The sequence below is a fragment of the Vidua chalybeata genome, chromosome 6, assembly GCF_026979565.1.
Source record: "Vidua chalybeata isolate OUT-0048 chromosome 6, bVidCha1 merged haplotype, whole genome shotgun sequence".
Lineage (NCBI taxonomy): Eukaryota > Metazoa > Chordata > Aves > Passeriformes > Viduidae > Vidua > Vidua chalybeata.
The window spans coordinates 15,511,923-15,533,906 of record NC_071535.1 but is presented as its reverse complement, the minus strand read 5'-3'; the positions used below and the strand labels follow the sequence as shown (position 1 = coordinate 15,533,906).

Below are 21,984 nucleotides of genomic sequence, written 5' to 3'. Positions count from 1 at the left end.
TGAGTGACAGCTTCCAGCATAGAAGTCTGCTAGCTGTGAAATCAGGGAACAGGATGGACACTACTTACATTAAGATCTCCCACCTACCTCATGTTAGGTATCATAGAAGTGAGGACAAGATGCTACAATTAACAAGAAACAAGAACAGTGGTCATGACTAAAGCACATCTTTAAGTGATCTCAGTCACATGCAGGCATATGGTTTTCCCTGACCAAATAAGCTTCCTTTTAATTTTGATTATAAGATTATACCAGAACAGTTCTTCTATGTCTGCACAGTACCAATGACCTAAACATGAACTCAGCAAATTAAGTATGAAACTATTAGATTCTGATTCCACTGGCATATACAGATCTACAGAGTGCTTACTACTTTCTCCTGTAGCTAGGGAATGCAGCACCAATTTGTAAAATCCTAATTAGGTGAAGTTAACATCTAGAATTTCAATATCTGAAGGAGTGCCAAACCTACATTTCCTAGTATTTGATAATTTAATAGATTTCAATACTTGCTGATTTTACTGCATTTCTCCCCTGTGTGTAACAACAGCCCCACCCCTCAATCTCACTACTTTTGTGGTCAGAAAGGGATTTACTATGGAAAGAAGAAAACATCTGAATGCCACTACATCCCTCTACATCCTCCCTATGACCACCCCCAAAACACTACAGCTCCAGTTCATCCAGAGGGCCACCAAGACCAAGCCTGCACTGCTGCATTCGTGGGCTCCAGCCACTTGAGTGTGCTGCCGAGGTGCAAGCCCAGTGCAGCTCCTGCTGCTGCCTTTCGTATTACTCTCCTAGAGGTAGTACTGGGGGAAAACTTCCAGGAAAAAGTAGAGATCTTGTTACCACTGACTCATGGAATATACATTCCAGAGCAGCAATGCTCTGTAGTGCCTTACTGAAGAGTGCCAGTTAACGACATGCTGATCCAAATGAACTCAACTTAAAGTGAGCAGAAACAAACTCTACAACAAATAAAATGTCACCTCATTTTTCAGTATTTACTAACATAGAAAATAAAAGCTATTTTCCTATCTGTAAGTTTACTTCAGTTTCTCTTGAAAGTTCTCTATCTGTCATTGCTTTTCTGCTTTGCTGTAACTGACACTGCTTCATCAGAGCACCTCCAGATCACAGTTGTTGCAGTTTAAGTTTCCAATCTGAAGAAAAGAATTGCACCCTGTTCATTTATGAAACAGTGCATAATTATTCAGTGTCTCACTGAGGGTTTTATTCGCTATTTAATTCTCTCATTAGTATTCCATGACCACGTTAAATCCTTTTAGCACTTGTATATATGTGCACACACCAAAATTGAGAAATTCCATCACCTCTTTAATTTCAACTCATTTTCCTTTCTGGTTTTCAGCTGATCTACAGAGTTGTTCTCAAGTACTATTAGCTTGTGCATATCATAGAGAAATTAACTTAATACCATAGTTCAGCTACAGTAAAATTTCTTGCCCCTTCTGAGACATTAAGTTTTTAGGTGTACTGAGAAGGAAACAACAAAAATAAAAAAGATGTAGATAGAGAAAAGAGGATCTGAAGGAGGGCCATGATGTTGAGCAAAGTACTGGAGAACTTGGCCTACGAGGAAAGATGGGAGGAAGTTATGTCTCTTCCCCTTCAAGAACAGAAGGCTCAGGGGACCTTGTCACAGTATTCCCAGACCTTGAGCTACTGTAGGGCAGCTATAAAAAGGACAGAGGTTCTCTTCTCTCAAGAAGCCACACAAAGGGGCAACAGGTAAAAACTGCATTGGAAAACATCTCAACAGAAAATGTTTTTGCAATGAGAACAATCACTTCACCAGGACAATCCCCCAGGGACACAGTATAATCCCCATCACTCGTGGTTTTCAAGAAGTGATTGGACAGAATGCTGGACAATCTCACCTAGGCTCACTTTCTCACTTGGATATGTTGCATCCTATGATCTTTTGAGACCCCTTCTAACCTGGGCTGCCCTGTGACTGGACAATTCTGAGCCGAAGAACAGCCCAATTGCATCCTGCAGCATGCATGCTGCCTCAGAAAGCACATCCCCTTTGATCTGTGCCAGTTTTACTGCAGTACAATTATTTCAGCACAATCTGAAAATTAGTTTCCTAATGCCAAACTCCACATGAGCTACAGTAGCTCTATTATTTTCTCATGTCCTTATCACTCTCAGTTTCATGTAACTATTAGGAGAACTCATTAAAAATATGACCTCTTCCTGCAGTGCTTACACTATCCTTTCCTGTCCACTCTTTATCAAGTGTCCTATTTTACTGAGAACTACTTTATAGCTTACAATATAAGGCTTCAATCTTGTCAAACTTAATTTGACAGCTAGAAGTTATGGATGTACAGACCTCCTGTAAAAAGTTACATTTGTTCAAAAAATTAAACTAATTTAAACACATTATGTTGCTGATATACCAGTGAGTTCCATTTTCCCTTTCTCAGCTCAAAAGTAAAATTCTTATTCCCCATCAGCAAGGCCTGAAGCAATTCCCATACTTCATTATAGGTCATATGGCCACTAAATAGCTCAAACACCAACAGACAAAACTGAGGGCAAAGCTCCTGCCACCACAAGAAGCACCATTAGCAAACTGATCAGTGCTTGGACACCTCACCTGAGATTGCAGTAATTCAGGCCAGGAGGTTGTATGTAATCAAGATTTGAATGATCTTCAAGAATAACGGAAGTAGTAAACTTTCTAAACTTTACGTCTGAGAATAGTGACTGACCCTGCCTTCAGTTTTGTTCATAGATGGGCAGACATTAAAGACCTAAGACTACTGCAATTAAGCTGTTTAAGTTGTCCTTCCAACAGCAAGATTGCAGGGTTGGTGTCTTTGACATAAACTACAGAAATAGTCAGTCAAGTTTACCACCCTGTTAACATATACGGACACTTCCTAACAAGTCTAAATATTTCCTCCTCTCAGCAAGGATCTTTCAGTAGCTTACATCCAGAAAATGGATTACAGAAAGGAGATAAGCATTAGAAATATCAAAACCAGTTACACATACTTGATAAAATTAACATGCTTCAACAATGATGCACCATACAACCAAATCTTTTGCATGGCATTGCTTCTGTCCCTAGAAAATAGATGCATTATGGACAACCTACAGATGGAAAACAAATTCCATTTCTAAAGGAACTGTCAGCCACTGACAGCTGACAATAAGCATCCCTACATTGCAAAATTGCTAAAACTTGTTCTAATAAGGTCATATATTCTACAGCGAGGACAGTATTACATACCTTGTGCAAGCATGTTAAACTCCAAGAACAGTGCTATGTGATAAAGCTCCATGGCTTCTTCAGCCCTAGTCATGTTTAGTTTTCCTGCTACAAGAGCTTGAACTTCACTTAAACTGCCCACCGAAGGACTGGAGTGCAAAACAGAGAGGTCTACCACATCTGTATACATACAGTTCAAAATGACTTTAGCATATTTTTTTGGTATGATAGATTCATCCAATATAATTCTAGTTGGAGTCCGCAGAGTTCGGTCTGTGATTTCTTCACCAGTTCGTATCCTTCTCTGCAGCAAGTGACGGAAAAAGGGCGATCGTGATGAAATAATAGCTTTGTGAGCCCTGAGCTCTTCATCTAGACAGTTCTGACTTCCACCAAAAGTTTCAACCAAGTCAGAGTTGGATGAAAAGCTAAGAACCACATCGTAGTAGCACATATAATCAAACAGTGCGCGCATGTCAACATCCAAGGAATTTGGTGTTCCAAATTCTTCACTAAGCTGCACAAGAATATCAACATTTTGGAATCTCGAATCCTCCATTCCAAACTCGCCCGTATAAAGGTAGTGTAACAAAGCAGAAAACATAGGCATATCTATGCCAGCTGTGTTAATATCCATTATTATTTCTGCCCCATACTCTGGTGAGGAAGAAAGCAGCGTCTTAAAAAATGGACATCTTGCTGCCAATATCGCACGATGCACAGGAAAACAAGTTTCTTGAAATATTAAGTCTACATCAGTACAATATTTGTATTGATAAAGTTCAGCCATGTCTTTTTGTAGCGTCCTGGCTTCTGGTCTTGCCAAATTAGCTTGTAGATAAAGTTCCTTTAAGGCTGATGTTCCTTCGTATTCTTCTACTAATGCATTAACGTCTCTGACATCCCAGCCTGAGAGGAGCTCACGCATCTGCTTGGCATGGTCAGCAGATCGGCTCGATTTCCGACGCTTAATGAACTTCTTTTTGAGGGTGGCAAGGCCAGAGGTTTTCTTTTTCTTGTCTTGAGGTTTTTCATGGCCATGGTCAAGGCTATACAGCTTTGATTCGCAGCCAAAAACCTTGATGAGAGTAGGATGATGTCCCTAAAGGCAAAAAGGAAAATTGAACATATTTATTCTTTAAACTTAAAAGGAAGGTCCGTAACACCTAAATACTCCATCAATGATTCTGCAAGTTATACAGTTCTTCCTTCTCCTCACATCAGATAATTTAACAACTGAAAACCTGACTGAAGCCTTTTCTGGCCATTAAGAACAAAGCCTTTTATTTGCATCTACAAAGTTCATAGTTTGCTGGGTTTCAGGGTGTTTTGGTTTGTTTTTTCTAATTTTTTTTTTGTTTGGTTGGGTTTTTTAAAAAATATATTCAATTTTAAGAACCAAGCAGTGCCAACTGATGTGGCTCTATAGCATATGGCACACTTATCTAAGCAGGAAGAGAATATTGCAGTTGTGACATTAAAAGTGTAATTGTATTAACTTTTTCTAAACCTAATATCTTAGTGAAATACCAGCAATCCCCCCCTTCAAAGTGTTTTCAAATTCTGTTCTAGCATTAAGCCTCACTAAAACAATAGAGGCATACCTGGTATCAGATAGTTGCAGTCACAAGAAAAAAAGAGAATACAGTACCAAAACACTCAGGGATTATTTTCAGAGATAATTTAGCAAGAAAAGTAAAAATCCTGTCATGCGATAATCAATTAATGCCAAAGTCAAACACATAAAATAGACTCCTTTCTGCAGAACTACAAATACTCATTTGTGCATACACACCATCAAAAAGAATATGGAGAATGGAAGCTTTACTGTATTATTAAAGACTTCCTTTGAACAGAGCATTATATAATTAAAGTGCACATATAATTAGTTTTCTTCTCAAAAATAATTTATAGGGAAATTATATTAGGAACTAATACTTATAGCAATTCAGTGAGGAAAAAAGGAATTAGAATCTGCATTTCAACAAGTAATGGAAAACCAAAGTAGTGTTTTAGAAAAAAAAAGGAGTTAAAAAAATATCTTTAATGTGAGAGTCATGCTTCTGTTTAAGGGTTATTTTGTAATTTAAGTTTATTTACAGGACTTTCACTCTAAGCCAGATGGTGAAGAACCTTTTACATGACAAGAAAAAAGGAAGTACACAAACCAAACTCCCACTTCTGGACCAAAGAAGAATGAGAAAACATTTGCAAATGCTACACAGATCAGTAACAATCACAGGTTCATCTGAAATAGTATTTGTTTTCTGTCATGAATAGTTCATGTTTCTATGAGTACACTTCTGAAGTTTCACTACTTGTTACCTTTTTTTTAACCTTCCAAAGCCCATCCTAGAACCAGAGCTTTTGGGGCCTTTTCCAACATGTTCTATCACTGCAGTCTCACAGCTCCACCTGCAACAGGCAGATTCACTGTGATGCTGTTTTGACAGCGATGTTATGGGCCAGTCTGACAAAACGCAGGGCGTTTTGTTTAGTTCATGGATTAGTTACCATGTAATTTCAAGTATTTCTCGAACTTTGAAAGACACAAGAGTAATTCAAAGCTGTATCTGAGACTAAGGCAGCTGTAGCAATCTAACAGTTCTGTAAATTTTTTTACTGTTTAAGCCTCAATAACTAAATAAACTTACACAGTGGCTTTTATGTCAAGCTCCCACAAATTAAAACTCCCACAAATCATACAATGCAGTGGTTTTATGATTCTTCTATTAGTAAAAACTTGGAGAAGGAACTTTTCTTTAATTGAAGAAAGACATCTAACTATTTTATCCAAATTTAAAATTTGCTTGATCAGGCAACATGTTATTAATCATATTGAAATTTCAAGAAGTGAAAAGAATATAAATTTAAATGAAAATAACAGGAGTAACTCAAGACAACTTCAACAGAGAGGTTGTGCTGCAAAATCCACCATAAAAATTCCTTCCACATGCAATACTAGAGATGACAATGGAAAAGTAGATATTCAGCCTCCTGCTGATAGAGACAAGTGTAGAATTTCCCCTTCATTTAAAGAGGTACATTTCACAATAAAAGTATAACTACACTTTGGTCACTCTATAATGACAGATTCTCTTTCCAGAGAACATGCCAGCTCATTTCTATTTGAAGTACGTTGAATTCTAATGGCATATCTGAGTGCAGAACATTCTCTAACATTCCACTAAAGAAAAACTAGGACACCACAAGTCTCAATTTCCTTCTTCCCTAAAGGCTGCTGTGAGGTATTACTTGCACATGAATCACCACAAAATACTAAAACACCACTCAAATCTTTGTGTACTCTGAGCTACTTATAAGATTTAACTTTGGATGTACTGCAAACAGTGCTATTAATTCTTACAAACAGATAAATGCTACAAAAGCACCACCACACAACTGCTTTTTGTAAGAAACAGAGATGCACCATCATAGCCTCTCTGGGTTCACAACACCTGGTGGCTCCATATCCCTCAAACAAAGAACCTGGAAGAGAATGTTTTTGGGCTGCCTGTATTTCTTCATAAGGTAGCAGCATTAAAAGTAGGAAAAAAAATAAATTATTCCTCGGCACTATACTGAAAGGTACCAATCTATCAAATGCTCTTCAAAAGCAATTGCTACTTCATGCCCCTAGACCATAACCAGCTTGGGACAGACAAATATTTACAGAAACAGATGACTGCCAGGGGGAGCTGCTTGGGAACTTGACAATGAAAAATGGGATCTGTTTAGTCTTTTGCATGCCCACACATTTTAATATCTAATTATAGAGCTCTATTTAGAAAAGCAAACATCTTGAACAGATGTACCACCCTAGGAAATTGTGTGAAATCCTCCTCCTGAATGCTGCAGACAAAACAGCAAGAAGATGACTAATTAAGCTTTTGCTAAAAAACTAAAGTATTATTTTCCAGTAAGTGCACTACACTATTTTTACTGATTTATCTCCTCTTCACAAACTATAAGCAAACTAGGATGAAGTCAACTAACAATAGGAGCTCACACTATGAAACTGTGCTTTGCCATATCAGTTCTCAAACTTCAGCATTCATCCTACATTTAGCATGAAACATGGTGCAGTGCTTTAATGGTAAAGTAGCATGTCCAAAACAAACCCACAGGCCTAAATCCAGTTTCCAGGAATAAGGCAACTAATACATATTATACAGCTATTATAACTGTATCCCCAGTTCTGCTTTAGGGCAGTAAATAGATCTAATGCCTTCTACATAAAAAAAAACCCCACAAACAAACACATGCCCCCACCAAACAAATAAAACCCCACAACACCTAAACCCCAAACATGTAAAAGCTGATATAACATCAAAACATTATTATTCTGGCAAGTGATGAAATTCTCAGCTATCAATTTTAGGATACCCCTATTTTCTACTGAGACAGCTACAAAAACCAATCATGTAAACAAAAATCAAAATGAGAAAGAGCCAAATGCCACGAAGTGAGAAGAAGAGATGCACTCATGTGATGTAGGTAGCACACTCATGGAACCCCATAATATCAGGATATTTTCAGCAAGAATTTTACCCAGAATGCTCATCTGCCTTCCCTAAGATGAGACAAGCACATGCTTTTAGGCTTTCCTCAAAAAGAGTCCCAGCCACAATTTCCCACAGGTAAGTGGGGTCAGTAAATTTCTTGTGACATACTACATAATGGGTTTCTATTTTGAGTTTAATAATGAAGAGCATCAACTAAACCTTCCACATATCATGTAGAAAGTTTCATGGGAATTTAATGTAGCCTTTGGAAATCTCTTCAAATCTGCTCAAAAAGTGTTTCAGCCTGCAAATCTGCCTGTTTCAAGGCCTCTAAGGGTTTCTCTTCACTAAATACAGGGGCAGATTAAAAAACACCAAGACATGTAAGAAAAGCATTTTAGCCACATTTTAGAAAGCATATATTCAGACTGGAGCAAATCTTTTAGTAGCAAATCTTTTATGATACACTGAAAATACATAAACCCTCAAGGGGAACTTTACAACATGAATATCCATGATGTTAGGACTAAAAGTTCTTCCTTGACATGCTGTGACAGCACACACATCCTTAAATGTAACAGTTTGTGGTCTGTCCTCAAACGAGACCTCAGAGCTAGGAATGCCATGAAAGCTGAGAAAAAAAGAGAAAATTTACAAAGTGAGTCAATTTTTCCTCTGCTAAGGATATCACTCTGCTTTCAACGGTGATTAAAAAGAGAAGTAACACTGAATATCAATAACTACTTATGCAGTGTTGCAAGCTGAAGCATAAAGGAGAAAAGCATTTATAAACTATTGATGTTATTTACCACTAAGATCATTCTTCAGCCTGTCAGGGTTGGCTTTTTTTTAAGGAATATTTATCTTCTCAGAGACTGCCTTCTTTCAGATTCATAACATAGTTGTTTATTATTTATAGTGTGACAGTACTTAGATCTACACTGAGGTCTCTTTGTACTAGACTGAAAAACAAATAAAGGTAATGCCTGCCCTAGTTCTAACTAGGATGAGAAAATACTTTCTTAAGGGCACTTCAACACATGTCTCCAGCTAAGCAAGGTCCTGACTTGTAAATAACACCATTAGGACAGAACAGAAACAGGAAAAGGAAGAGAAGCCTGTTTGTTACTTTTACAGGTTTATTACCAGAGATATCCCTTCTAGCAATAAGGAGGTAATTCTCTTGGACACAATGTCAATATTACAATGAATACTGATGATCAAGGGCTTTACACACTCTGACACAGTTTGACAGAAATTCTGAGGAAGAATAGAAAACAGTATGAGTATTAACAGAAAGCAACAGCTCTTGAACCAGGAAAACTAGCATGCATGGTTTAATTATAAAAAACTCCACTTATTTAAATAATCTGGCAACTGCTTACTGGCAAAAGGCAGATCAACTCATTGCATACACAGGCCAAACAGATGGACAGTACCGAATTTCATGCACGATTGAGCTTGAATGGATTCAAACTGGTGACCTAGAAAATAGCAGCTCTCCATAACATTTCTGCAAGCAAATCAAATCCAGCGCATACACAATCCACCAAGTCATTTATGTAAGTGACAAGATAACTGAAAAGAGTTACCTATGAATGTCTGTTGTGCCTGTGAATTTCCCCCTACCCTTGGGGAACACGAGTGAGGGTAGTTAGATGCATTAGCACCCATTTTCTTCAGTCACTCAGGCATTCCGCCTGCTGGCTCTTCAATGTATAATCCCATAATCCTTTATAAATCTTCAATCCCAGGTCCAGCGTTCTGTTCCTCCATTTCTGAAGAACAAAAACACCAATAAAGTAACTTCATTATTTGTCACTAAATGTTACATGACTTAGATAAAATAAACTCAGCTTCCAGCACACAGTATTTTCATAAAACCTCAAACACTTTCAAGATACCCTTTTATTTGAATGATTAAACCAAGATCAGAAATACTTTTTTTCCCCACAATAACCTGTAATTTTCCAAACCATTCACAAATCATATGATAAACTGCAACATGGAACAGGATGGCTATCAAACTTTTAGCTAAGAAGTTTTCAAGGAGAACTTGGTGGTCTAGACTAGATATTCTCCTTTGACTATACCAAGAAAGACTTTTCATACATGTTTATACCTATTCGCACATGGTAAAAAAATCCCAAACTGAATTATACTGATTGAGAAAGCTAAATAAGCCAGTCCTGTTGGCGATTATACCATCATGACTTATTTCAGCTGCATTTTTATTCATTACATTTACACAGTTCTCATTCAGTACTGCTTTTCAAATTTAAAATTGAGAAGACCTAGAAATACATTTAAAATAGTAAAAATAAGGCAATTAAGGATTCATTAAATTTTTTTTTAGCACTTCAAAACATCTTAGAAATCAGTTCTGAGGTGAATTGAACAAGGACTCATTGCTAACATACAACAAAGATATTCTCATTTATTCCAATATTGGCAGTGTTAAAATATTAATACTGAAAAATGAAAGTTACCACTTGAAGAACCGCTGTCAACTGAACACTTGTGCCCCCTTCCAAAACACAAACATGAAAATAAAGAATAATAGAAAGGTAAAGTCTATGCTAAGAATTTTTTAGATTCCCTTGAATATTGTGAACACATATAGATTTGCTATATGCTTCTGAATTTTTTTCCTTTCCTGGTAGTCTCTGGCATGTTAAATTGGCCAAGAAAGTGACATGCAAGCACATGTTTCAAAGTGCAGATCCTGGGGAGCAGAAAGTGAGAGACAGGCCAGGAAGAAAAAGGCTGCAAATTGCTGTAGGCACAGAGGTGAGGGGAACAAGTGCTGCAGGATTTGAGGGCCGGGTACATGAGGAGGAAGAGTAGGGAAGGGTTTGAAAACCTGGCTTTACAGACGTGGCTATCAGGCAGAATTGGTGCTCTGGCTGTGCACATCCCAGGGTGGCCTCACACAGCTGCAGCCTGCTGAGCACTAGTGGAATTCTGCTAGGGCAGGAGACACACCATAAAACCACCACAGCAGCTTTCAAGCCAACTTGAATCAACCTAGAGGCTTGTAAATGAGCCAAGGGAGCTCCCATGCCTGTCCTCCCTAGCCCGCCAGCCAGGTCATCTCAACTGCATCCAATCTTGAACTTGTCTCCATGCAGATTCAGCTTGCTGCACATCAGGAAACAAAGATAAAATACCCTCCTACATGAACAGAAGCCTACTCAGGATGAAGATAGAACCAGAGCACACACAAAATAGGCAACATCACACCTGCAAATACCAGTAAATCTTCTCAGCAAACACAAGCTGTTGCATCAGTTCAGTGTTAGCCATTGCATGCACTCATCTTCTCCCTTGTGCAGAAATAAGCTATTCAAAGATTACTGAATCCATATGGTGTGGATCTCTACTTCATCTCTGAAAAACTTCACTGACTTAAGAAAAAACACTTAGAAAATAAATTCATTAAAACAGTGACACTCCAAGTGATTTCTTTATGCACCAAGAATATGTTGCTTAAATGTGGTATAAATTTCTAGCTGGAATTAGTTACACCCAGGACAAACTTTGTGAAGGTAAAAGTCACCTTTCAGTTTAAATGCTAATTTGCTCACAGGTAAAGGCTAGCAACCTGAGCAGATATCCTAACAATTTCCCTTTTCTCACCTAAAATTGGGCTCGGTTCATTTGGACTTGAGTCCTGGAATAATGCCATTGTTATTCCACTTTTCTGTATTCAGCTACAGCATGGTAACTTGTCTATTAGATGTCTACTAATAGTTTTCACTTCTTTCCGACACAAGAAAGAGCCCAGGAGTAAGTAAAAGAGAGAAGAAAACAGAAGTGTTGGGCTTTTCTTTTTTTTTTTATAAGTAAGCACTCAATATTCAGAACCAAATCCCAGGTTTGAAGTTAATACCTTCCACTTGGCAATAAATACATGCCAAAAGATGGAAGGAACACAATCAAGGAATATATACAACTGTTCAATACCATTAGCAGCCAATGCTTGAATTTGCAAACCAGGATTAAAATAAACTCAAAAAGGAGCGTCATAAAAGATTCCTAAAATACACAATAGATAAAATGATTTTATTTGGAGGCTTACCACAATAACATTGTTACACATTAAGCCCAAGTGAGTATCCTGCAGAACGAATTCACTCACTAAATTTAGAATACATAACTTCCATGCACTGCTAAGTCATGTGTGTGCAGGCTGCTTTCTTAAGAGTATTTTGCATCTTGAATTCAAAGATTTTGTAGTTCACAGAGTGTATCGGGCCCCATGGCCCAAAACTCATCATAGCTTTAGTTCCAGTACTGTCCTTAATCTCATGTATCAACTGAAAGTACATTTATTTTTTAATACAGCACTAAATTTTACAAGATAATATTATAAAACCCATGTTGCATTTCCCAAAAAATTTAGCTAGCACCAGTGATGAACTCTGTCCTGGAGGAAGCCCTGCCCTCCTCTCTTAATTCTCATAACCACTTTTCCTACCTTGCTGGTTCTGTCCCAAGTGTTTTGTAAACTAGATAAATTGACCCACATTAGAGCCAACTTAAACAAGAAGTTGAAACAGTATCAGTCACCCAAATTGTTTGTTATGGCATCACATGAATACTTGCACTACTGCATCTTTTGACAGCAAAGTGTACTTGAACTACTCATGGATTTAGATGCCTTCTTTTTGTTTGGTTTGTTTTGCTATTGTCCACTTTAGCCTCTGTACTAAACACAGCCTACCTGAACAGCAGTTAGTCCAGCACATAACTGCATCTAGTCAATACAACTCAGCTACGACAAAAATGTCAAGTCAAGAATGCAGCTTCTCCACACTGAAAGGTACTTGTAAAAGGAGAGGAACATAAAAATAAAGGAAAAACTCCAAACTAAAAACAACTAGATCTTTAGCTGCAAAAGGAAAGAGAGATTTAGTTTTTTCTTGCAGAAATTATCCTGCATACCAAAAGTTCCCTAATTTCAGCTTATTTGAAGAATTTTTAAATTGTATTTTAGCCTCAGAATACACCCATGGAATTTTGTTTCAAAAACCACCATCAGGTGAGCTTTTTCTTTACTTTTTATTAAAAGGCTGTATGCATCCCCCTAAGCATTACCACAATGAAACTAAATTCAACATCTGCTGACCAACTGAAACAGTTGTTGAGAGCAGTGACGCACATAGAGATGTGTTATGAACACACACACATACACAGGAAAAGAGTTAAACTATGTCAAAGCTTGTTTTAAAAAGCTTGCACTGTAGAAAAAGTATATGGAGTGAGTTATGTGAAATGAGGAAGTTAATAGAAACCAAAATTACCACTCCAAATCCTACAAAACAGCACAAAAGTGACTTTCAGATTATACTGATACTCAGAATAAAATTTAAAATAAGCACAAGTCTGCTTAAAGGTTTCAGGCTGAAATAAGTTTCTCAGTCTTCTCAATATTTGTCACACTGAAGCTAAAATACTAAGAAGCTAGATGACATGCATCTGAGGTATATGGGCTGACAGCCAGGTATTCCTGGACTGGGAATTTTGATTTAACAAAAAGTCTCAGTACAGAATGGACCTTGGTAACAGTGACACTTTGTTTATATCATCACTCAATACAAACATTTCATAAAACTGGGATCCAATTAATATAAAGGGCAAAGTCGAGAGCACTACAACAGGTTTTACAACCATTTGATTTTTCCCCCATAAAATTTTAAGACCTTTTTATTTCTTTTGGAGTTGCTGCCATAGGATTATGCAATAGCATAATATTAAAACCAAAGTAGGAAATTATATCGAGTACATGTACATACCTGTACCAACATGGTATTTCAGGTTTTCATTTTACCTAACATGTTTTAAATTTACTATGAGTAAATGACAACCCAGGCATCATAAGAATAACTTATTCATGTTTGCTTAGATTTTTATCCAGACCAAAAATGCTATGCTATTTTGCCCCAACAGCTCATTTCATGTAACAAGCACAACTTTACTGCAAGATGAGATGACAAGATGCAGCAATAAAAAGTATCAACCCTAGTAAAGAAACACATCAAATAAATTTCAGTGAGGTTAAACTTATTTCCATAGAAGTTAGGTAGATCAATAAAAGAAGTTAGGTAGATCAACTAAAACAGAAAGAACTTGTGAGAATGGACCATTGCTATCATGCCCGAAGTACATCCCACCAGCTTGCCTTAACATCCTGAACCTCCCTCCAGCAGGACAGTGGCCTGGTGACCAGTAGAGAGCCCTGAGCCATCACAAAGTGATTCAGGAACAATCCCACGCTCAGAAGAACAGAAGCAAGTTCCCATCCACTGAGAAGTTTCCAGAGCCAGCCCTGGCCATGCTGGTTGTTATGCAGTACACTGCTGGAATTACCAGTCAACAACATCCAAAGGCACAAGCTCTTAAAAATGAAGACAAAGTTGCTTGTGGCTGGAGTTCCAACTGCTTGTTCAGATGTGCATGGAGTATCTACCTCAATTTCCATGGGGAAAGTGGTTCTCCAAATAAGAAGAGTTGACAGGAACTGAGTGCTACCTGTCCTAATCTTCCCCTTTTTCCATGGGTGAGACAATCAGAGGCACTGGCACACTCAGATTTTGTGGAGGTGAAGTCTCAAGTCTCAGAAGTGCTCATGCTAAAGGATTGAATGGTTATGGGACAGCATACCTGAAAGAAATTGTGTAACTGGCAAGTAATTTTCTGTTCAAGGGAAACAACTGAAATGTGAAGGCTCAGTTGATTATGCCTGACACACATGCAAATCCACGCAAAGCCTATTTTGACTCCTTTTTATAATCATGTCAAGCAATCAACTTTTATCATTATTCAAAATTAACTGGATGATACAGTAGTAAGATGCAACTGAAACAGCTGAAAGGTTGTGGTTTGGATAATGTTCGTTACGACATGAGCTAATGAATCTGTGTCATTTCCTTATTCACTGCATTGGAAAGAAAGAAAAATCCAATAAGGAAAAGCACCAGAACTTAAGCCACATCAGCAGTTACCAGCTCAAGAGGGCAAGAAAAAGCAGATATAACCAGATTACAGAAGTGACTGTATTACTCAGTCTTTGCTGAGAATCATGTGTTCCAGTTATCACAAAGAACCCTTTCTTATAGTTTAGCGTGAAATTTACAGCATTTTCTCTTCCATGAAGTAGTATGCTTCTCCATCAAGAAGTTCTTTCAAAACAGAGGGGATAAAAACACCAAAACAGTCCTAGCTTTTTATTTCTAGATTTGTTGAGAATTACTGGACTGAGTTTTAGTGAGGAAAACCCACCAACAAACAACCTGTACTGATTTTCAACATTTTCTCTGAGGAATCAGAGTGAAAGTTAAAAGAACTATGCTCAAACAGAGCACAAAAGTGTGTAGTCTTGAAGATACGCACACTTCAGAAACTGAAAACACTGAGCAGCATTTCAACAGTTGAAAAAAACACACAGAACTTACAGGGAAAAAACCTCCTTTCAATGCTGTCTTGGCAAACAGCGCTCAAAGTAGTATTTCTGATGATCAGCAAAGCAATTTCAAGTATGATATGAACATGTCACATCGTAGAAGTAAATAAAAAAAATGTCATTAACACAGACTGACAGGTCAAATCACTAACAGCAGTGTGGAGGCAGGGGACATCAACATATTTGTATTCCTCTAAACACAAAAAATTCCAGCAGCTAAAAAATTCTAACACATAAAGCACACAGAAACTAACTGAATTACACCAGTACAATCCTGCATGGAAAAGGCTGCTCTTCCCAAGCAACTTAAATGTTTTCATATACCATCAAACGAATTTTCCTCTCTCTACATCAGTGATTCTTACAGTTGGTTGCAAAACCACACTAATTTACCAAAAGTCTATTCTGATTGATAACATTCATATAAAGACTTAACTAATGTTTGTGAAGATGAATTCAAAACACTTCTTTCAGCCAAATGAGCAAGAGCTCATTTATGGCCCTCTACGACTCTCTTGAAGTGAAATGTCAGCATGTATTCTTCAATGACTCCATTTTTTCACAAGTTAACTTGAAAGGAACGTTATCTGATTTAGATAAAAACATAATTAAATCTACTTTATAAGAAAATCAGAAAAATCCTATCCACCAAATCTTTATCAATAACACTAAACAGAGTAATTAGGTATGAACATATGCATTTACAGGAAAATGAGGATAACTAATTTTAGCCAGTCTAGAATAATTGCAGCATAGTCTGACATACTGTGATAAATTCTGAGGAGTCTAAATGTGTTTCAAAAGGCCTCTTCTGACCAAGAATTACCCACATGATTTTTTTTTTTTTAAGAACAGCAAATATTCTTTGGTTTACATATATGAACACATCAGTTGGTTAAGACAGAAAGAGGAACTTCCAAATTACATGAAAAGTACCTCAGAAAAGGAATGGACTTTTTTTTTAAGTAGTCTGCTTTTTTTCTTTCCATCAAAGTTCAGGCCAACACTTTGTCTTGTCAGGCAGCTACCTAACTCATGGAGATTTCAGCTACATTCAGCCTTGGATACTGAAGTCAAATGCTAGTCTGGTAAGACCACTGTCCTCCTCAGTGTGTCTCCTGACTGTCCATTACTGCAGCATTATCCATGGTCACCTGTTCTGTTCCCCCCTGGAAAAGTCAGAAGTGGAGCAGAATAATCTTCCACATGAAGCTCTACCACCCTTATAGAGCCTTTTTCATGGGCTTCTTAGCCCTGTACCTTTTATCTGTCAACAGGATTGCTGCTTCTCCTGGAACAGTCTTTCATCTCCACAGTCTTCTACCCCCATGGAATTTTATTCTATTTAGTCTGAGAGTGCCCCCCAAAGATCTGTGTCTCAAGAAAGGGAATTCCTCCTCTTGCTCAAGCTGTGACCCAACCACAACACAAAATCCTGTTTTCAACTAACAAATCTACTAAAGATGGGGAAATCTTGGCTCAAACCCCAATCATATGGAAGATCTATATACCCTACAGTTCTCCTTGTACTGGAGTTATTTTCCCTTTTTATCCAGACCCAATTATTTCACAGCAAGTCATTTACTCTGAATGAGGATGTGGGAGCTTCCTGTACACAACAGTGCTTGTAAATTCAGTGCACTGTTACATTCACTCTTCGTCTCAGAACATGCTGCCTCTGAGTGCACTAGAGTAACTAATGGGACAATCCCAGACACTGTGCTCTGTACCTACCTAAGTAGCCAAGCAGCACTCATTGTATCTTATGACTTACTATTTTCAACCCACCTTCAAAAAAGCAACCTTTTGATCACTCAGCTTTAGTTCCCTTATTAAATTCCACAGCCTGAGTCATCTCTGGTGATGGCACTGCTTGGGGTTTTCACAACAGTAGCTCCAACATCAAAGCAGACTAAAAAGTCTTGGACCCACATATTGATCAGCCTTCCCATATAGTGGCCTCTTTTAGTAGATCAGATGAAAAATTACTTCTATCTTACTTTGGTTGCAATCAGCTTTTCATCCTGCCAGCCAGTCATTGTATCAGTAATAACATCTTGAGGTATTTCTGTTGCTTGGAACATCATTCCTCACGACTACAGTGTTTCTATACAATACTCTTCCTGTATATTTAAGCCTCCAAGATGCTTGGTAACAATACACAGCTCATCTATTTCCACTAAAACCCCTGCCTGTGGCTAAAAACTGCTATTACCAATATTGCTGTATAACCAAAACAATTTTCTCTACACTTCAGGCCTTAATACGCCACCATTCCTTTTCTTCTGTACACTATCCTCTCTATTGTCATCACACAACAGCAATTTCACCCATTCAGCCTTTTCTCTTGGATAAAACAAGTTTGAAGTATTGGCTGCTGGCATAATTTCTTACACATTTAACACCAATGGATACATCTATATACAATAGAAAAACTGGAAGGGGAAACATGAGAAGGTGTGGTAAAGAACTCAAAAGGCAATCTAGTCCAGTCATTTCATGAGACATCGGGAATTTTATTAAAGAAACACTGATTTTCCTCATTGAAGACAGCATTAAGTCACAGTCATAAAATTGACTCATTACAGCTACAGTTTGAATACTTTCAACAGTAAGCCACAAGCCACGACAAGTCTTGCATCCAACAAAACCACAGCTGCAATCTGTATTCAAAATGCATTATTTGGTGTATACAGACCTAAGCTGGTTCACCAACACTGGCTCCATGCACATTTCCTCAGTGCCAGTGCTCACCACAGCTACCACCAGCATCTCCCCAAAGCTCCTCCATCGTGTCAGCAACTAAACACAGGTATTCTCTTCTGTGAGATTTTTTTCTCCCCAGTGCAGTTAGCTCCCTGTACCAGTTCACCAAATGGCTGAAGGAACCCAGATGATGCCAGAGAGAAGGAAGAACAGCAAAAGGTTAATTTGCTTCCCACAATCATAGACAATGTTCAATTTGACAAATACTCAATAGACACAGTCTTCAAAAAATAAACATTTCCAGGCCCCACGCACCTACTCCTGCAGCAGAGCTGTACCTCTTCATTGTAGCAGACATTTGGAAAGCCATGCAAGTTCTGACTGGACCGTGTTTGTTTCAGCTGATCATTTGGTGTGGCTGCTCCAGCTGTTGCCCAAGTACAGCACTGCTTCAATCTTCATTCAGCCAACTACCGCTGTCAATAAAAACATCTTACTTTAAGTGGGCAGCTATAATACCACTTTTGCAATATGCTTTTTCTTCTCCAGAGCTCCTAAAAAATTAACAGTAGGAAAAATCACCTGCAAAGCAAAGACAGTCCTAGCAGAAAAAAGCAATTTAGACAGCAGCAGCTACTGCTAGGATTCACCATGACAGTGCTCCCTGTATCCAGGTGGCTGATTGCTGCTTATTTGGCCTGTACTTATTTTCCTCTGTATCTGTGCAGTTTGTTCCCTCCTTGGTTAACAACATTTCATATAGCAGCCATCACTACTAGAGAGGTCCATGGGAGTCGTCACTTTTTTGAATGCTTGGACGATATAAAATTTGCAGTCCAGAATACATGCATCAAGGTATTAGTCATTTAGGAAAAAATACAAAGCTAAGCCTGTGTGAATTTTAATATATTCCCCTCAATGTAGTGAACTTGTCCTCTGACAGGGAGAAGCTAACTGTGTATGCAGGACTCACTGCCTGTCAGCTCTTCACAGGTACATCAGGGTGATCTGATACTACCACTAAAGTCAAACTAACAGGGAACTGTACTTTTCCCTCACACTCCATCCTGCCAAGGGGTTTTCTTGCTTCCCCTCATATTGCATACAGAGATTATACGATCACAAACCAAGTAATTTCAAACGGCTGATCCATCACCCCACTGGAGAGAGTGGGAGATAATAGACAGGAAGAGGGAACTCCAGCACATTTGTCTGACAGGCAGCTAAAACTGGAACAGGATCTCACAGCTCTTCCTATGAGAAGCACACTATTCCTATGAGACTGCCTCACAACTCCACAAAACTAGACCCTTGTAGTCATGCTTTCTGTTCTCTCTTCAAGTCACTCTGGCCTGGCACCAGTGTTGACACTCACATCTTCCCCTTGTCTCCTAATATCCACAGTCACTCCCAAGTCTATTCTATTCACTGCTGCAGGAAGCAATACAAAATCAATTTGTACAATTGATTGTACATGGTATTTATACAACAGTTGACTTATCTGAGACTGTGTAAACTGGTTATGCACTGCTACATCCCTAATCAAGGATGAAATTCCTGGTCAAACCCACAGAACATTTTCCTTGTATTTAGAGGTTTTTAAGACAACCCCCCATAATTAACACAATGATCTTATACCTGTTCCTATAAATCAATTATATCTCTATATGCTAAGATTTTAACAGTTACTTAAAAACTTACACATTTGAAAGATGTCCCCTTTGGTTGGACTCTTCTGCATGGTTAATTTAAATTCATTAACTTCAGCGGAAAATTTTAAGAGCCACATTGATACCACATTTATATCATTTATATCATAACACCTGATGCCAAGAAATCTTTCTATGCTGTATACTTCAAAGATTTCAGCCATTTTGAAGACAGAAGCAAAAAACATTAATACTGCAATATTTTCCCTCAAAACTCTCAAAAGTTACACCAGTAACTTCAGTTTCAGTAGTTATCTTCACTAATAGCTACATTTAGATTCCATAAAAGTGTAGCAAGAACTAAATGCTCACAAATTTTAAGAAACATCCTGCCCAAAACTACAGGAATTAATTTCAGAAAATATACTTTCTCACTAATAAAAGAAATCAATTAAGGAAGGAAAGGCTTAGTCAGAAAACCAGACTAGTACTTAGCCTATAATTAAGTTGGAGCTTTGTTTACATTTTCCCCTTGGCAAGAAAAGGAAGTTATGTCTTCCACATTTCCTGCAACAAGCTCTCTCTGCACTTCCAAAGCATTTTTTTGTTCTGTAACATGAATATGCAAGTTTTACAGAACAGTCAAAAGAGCATCACAAATGTTGACATAACGTTGTTTCTGAAAACAGAGACACCAATCATGTACACATTTAATTTCATTAATTTAGCAACATCTACACATAACTCATGTACACAGACTTTTAAAGGCTGCAAAGTTAGAAAAGCTTATGGGGTGTTTTTTTGTTTAACCATTTGCTAAGGCAGATCTGCCCTTTGAGCAGACTGTTGACATGCCTTAACTCTTCCTTCTCTCCCCACAAGATTTGAAGCTTTTCAGATGTCCCAGAATACTAAAAAAAAAGGAGAGTTTTCAAAGAAATCAAACAAAACTTTTAGGAGGAAAGCAAAAGTCTGTTGCATTACACTAATTACAGGAGTTACTCCATTAAAGAAACCCATTGCTCCTAATGTAATTTTAGACCACATTTTGTTCATCTTTCTCTCTCATGCACAACTGTCCTTGATACCACAATTCCTTCACATTCAAAGAAAGGGCAAAATGCAGAAACTTTGCCAGCCTGTGCTCTACTTCTCAAATCTCCTTTGAGTCTTCCATGACTTGGAAGTCCATTACTGTATAGAAAAAAAGTCAACACTGCCACCAAAAAAAAAAAACAAAAAAACAAAAAAACACAAACACACACACACATTAAAAAAAAAAAAAAAACCACAAAAAAAACCAACTCACTTCCCTCTCTACCTAGATGATCATTCCCACTCAACTCTCATTTATGTTCAATGAACAGAACAGTTTTCAGCTGGATCAGTTTTCAGATTAACAAAAAATGAAAGGTTCATTTCAATAAGGAAACATATTAATCTTGGATATGTGGAAAAAAGGGCAAGTTCCCTTTCCTTCCAAACATAAAACAAGGATAAAACTCCAGATCCACAAGCTATTTAAATAAAAGCACCATCATTACTGTTGAAGATTGCAAGTGCCAAATACAACTGAGCTTTGATGCAGCTAACGCTCAGTCACAAAATGTGCCATTTTCCAATTTAATTCTTCAATTCCAATTCGCCAGCAAAAATAAGTTGGAAGCTAAAAACAGAATGAAGGAAGAAGGGAAGGAGGAGAAAGGACAGATTCCCAAGGTAGTGGTGGGGAAATTCCTAGATCAGCACAAGTCTGTTAATCCAAAGTGGAAACTTTGAGCCAATAATTAACGGAGAAATTATGCAGTAACAAAATTACCTCAGATGTTCTCAGCAGTGAAATTCAAATGTCTTGAAAAACTTAGAACGAGACACAACAAATTTTATTTTACTTGCAGTGGAAAAGCCCTGAGTAGTATGAATAGATATTTTAGAAATTTTGTAGTAAGACTGTACTTCTGATCATTTTCAGAAGATGTGTAATTTAAGCTTTAAAACCAACTTCAAGTAGTAATTGCCCTGGTAATAACATCAAAGACTGTAGTCAAATGCAGTTAAAGACAAGCAGCTTTGATGCACTGCAGAAATACTTATGAGAGTCACTTTACCAGAGATTACCAGGTCTTCAGACCATGCCTGGAACTACAAAATACAATTAGACAGGCCTTATACTGTATGTTAGAAGGGTATTTTGGCATTTCGAGTCCAAATACACATTTCAAGGAGTGCTTAATGGAGGATTAAACCCTACAGAGATTTTAAGGACCAAATAAGAAGCAGGAGGTACTTTTTGACCTAAATAAAGTACCTTTTAATGTATTTTTGAAAAAAGATACATCAAATTATTATCTTTGGCTATACCAAAAAACCTCCAAAAACCAAAACAGTCAGCCAAGTTGGGATTTGAGA

The 21,984-nt window shown here is 37.7% G+C and overlaps 1 protein-coding gene across 1 annotated transcript in view; it reads right to left on the bottom strand.

Annotated features, from left to right (window-relative positions):
• BTBD7 (BTB domain containing 7) overlaps positions 1 to 21,984 on the bottom strand; it is a 51,688-nt gene that overhangs the window by 23,306 nt on the left and 6,398 nt on the right. Inside the window, 3 exon segments of the mRNA XM_053945405.1 lie at positions 3,272 to 4,325; positions 4,327 to 4,352; positions 9,348 to 9,533. Coding sequence (XP_053801380.1) covers positions 3,272 to 4,325; positions 4,327 to 4,352; positions 9,348 to 9,429 — 1,162 coding nt within the window. The 5' untranslated portion in view covers positions 9,430 to 9,533.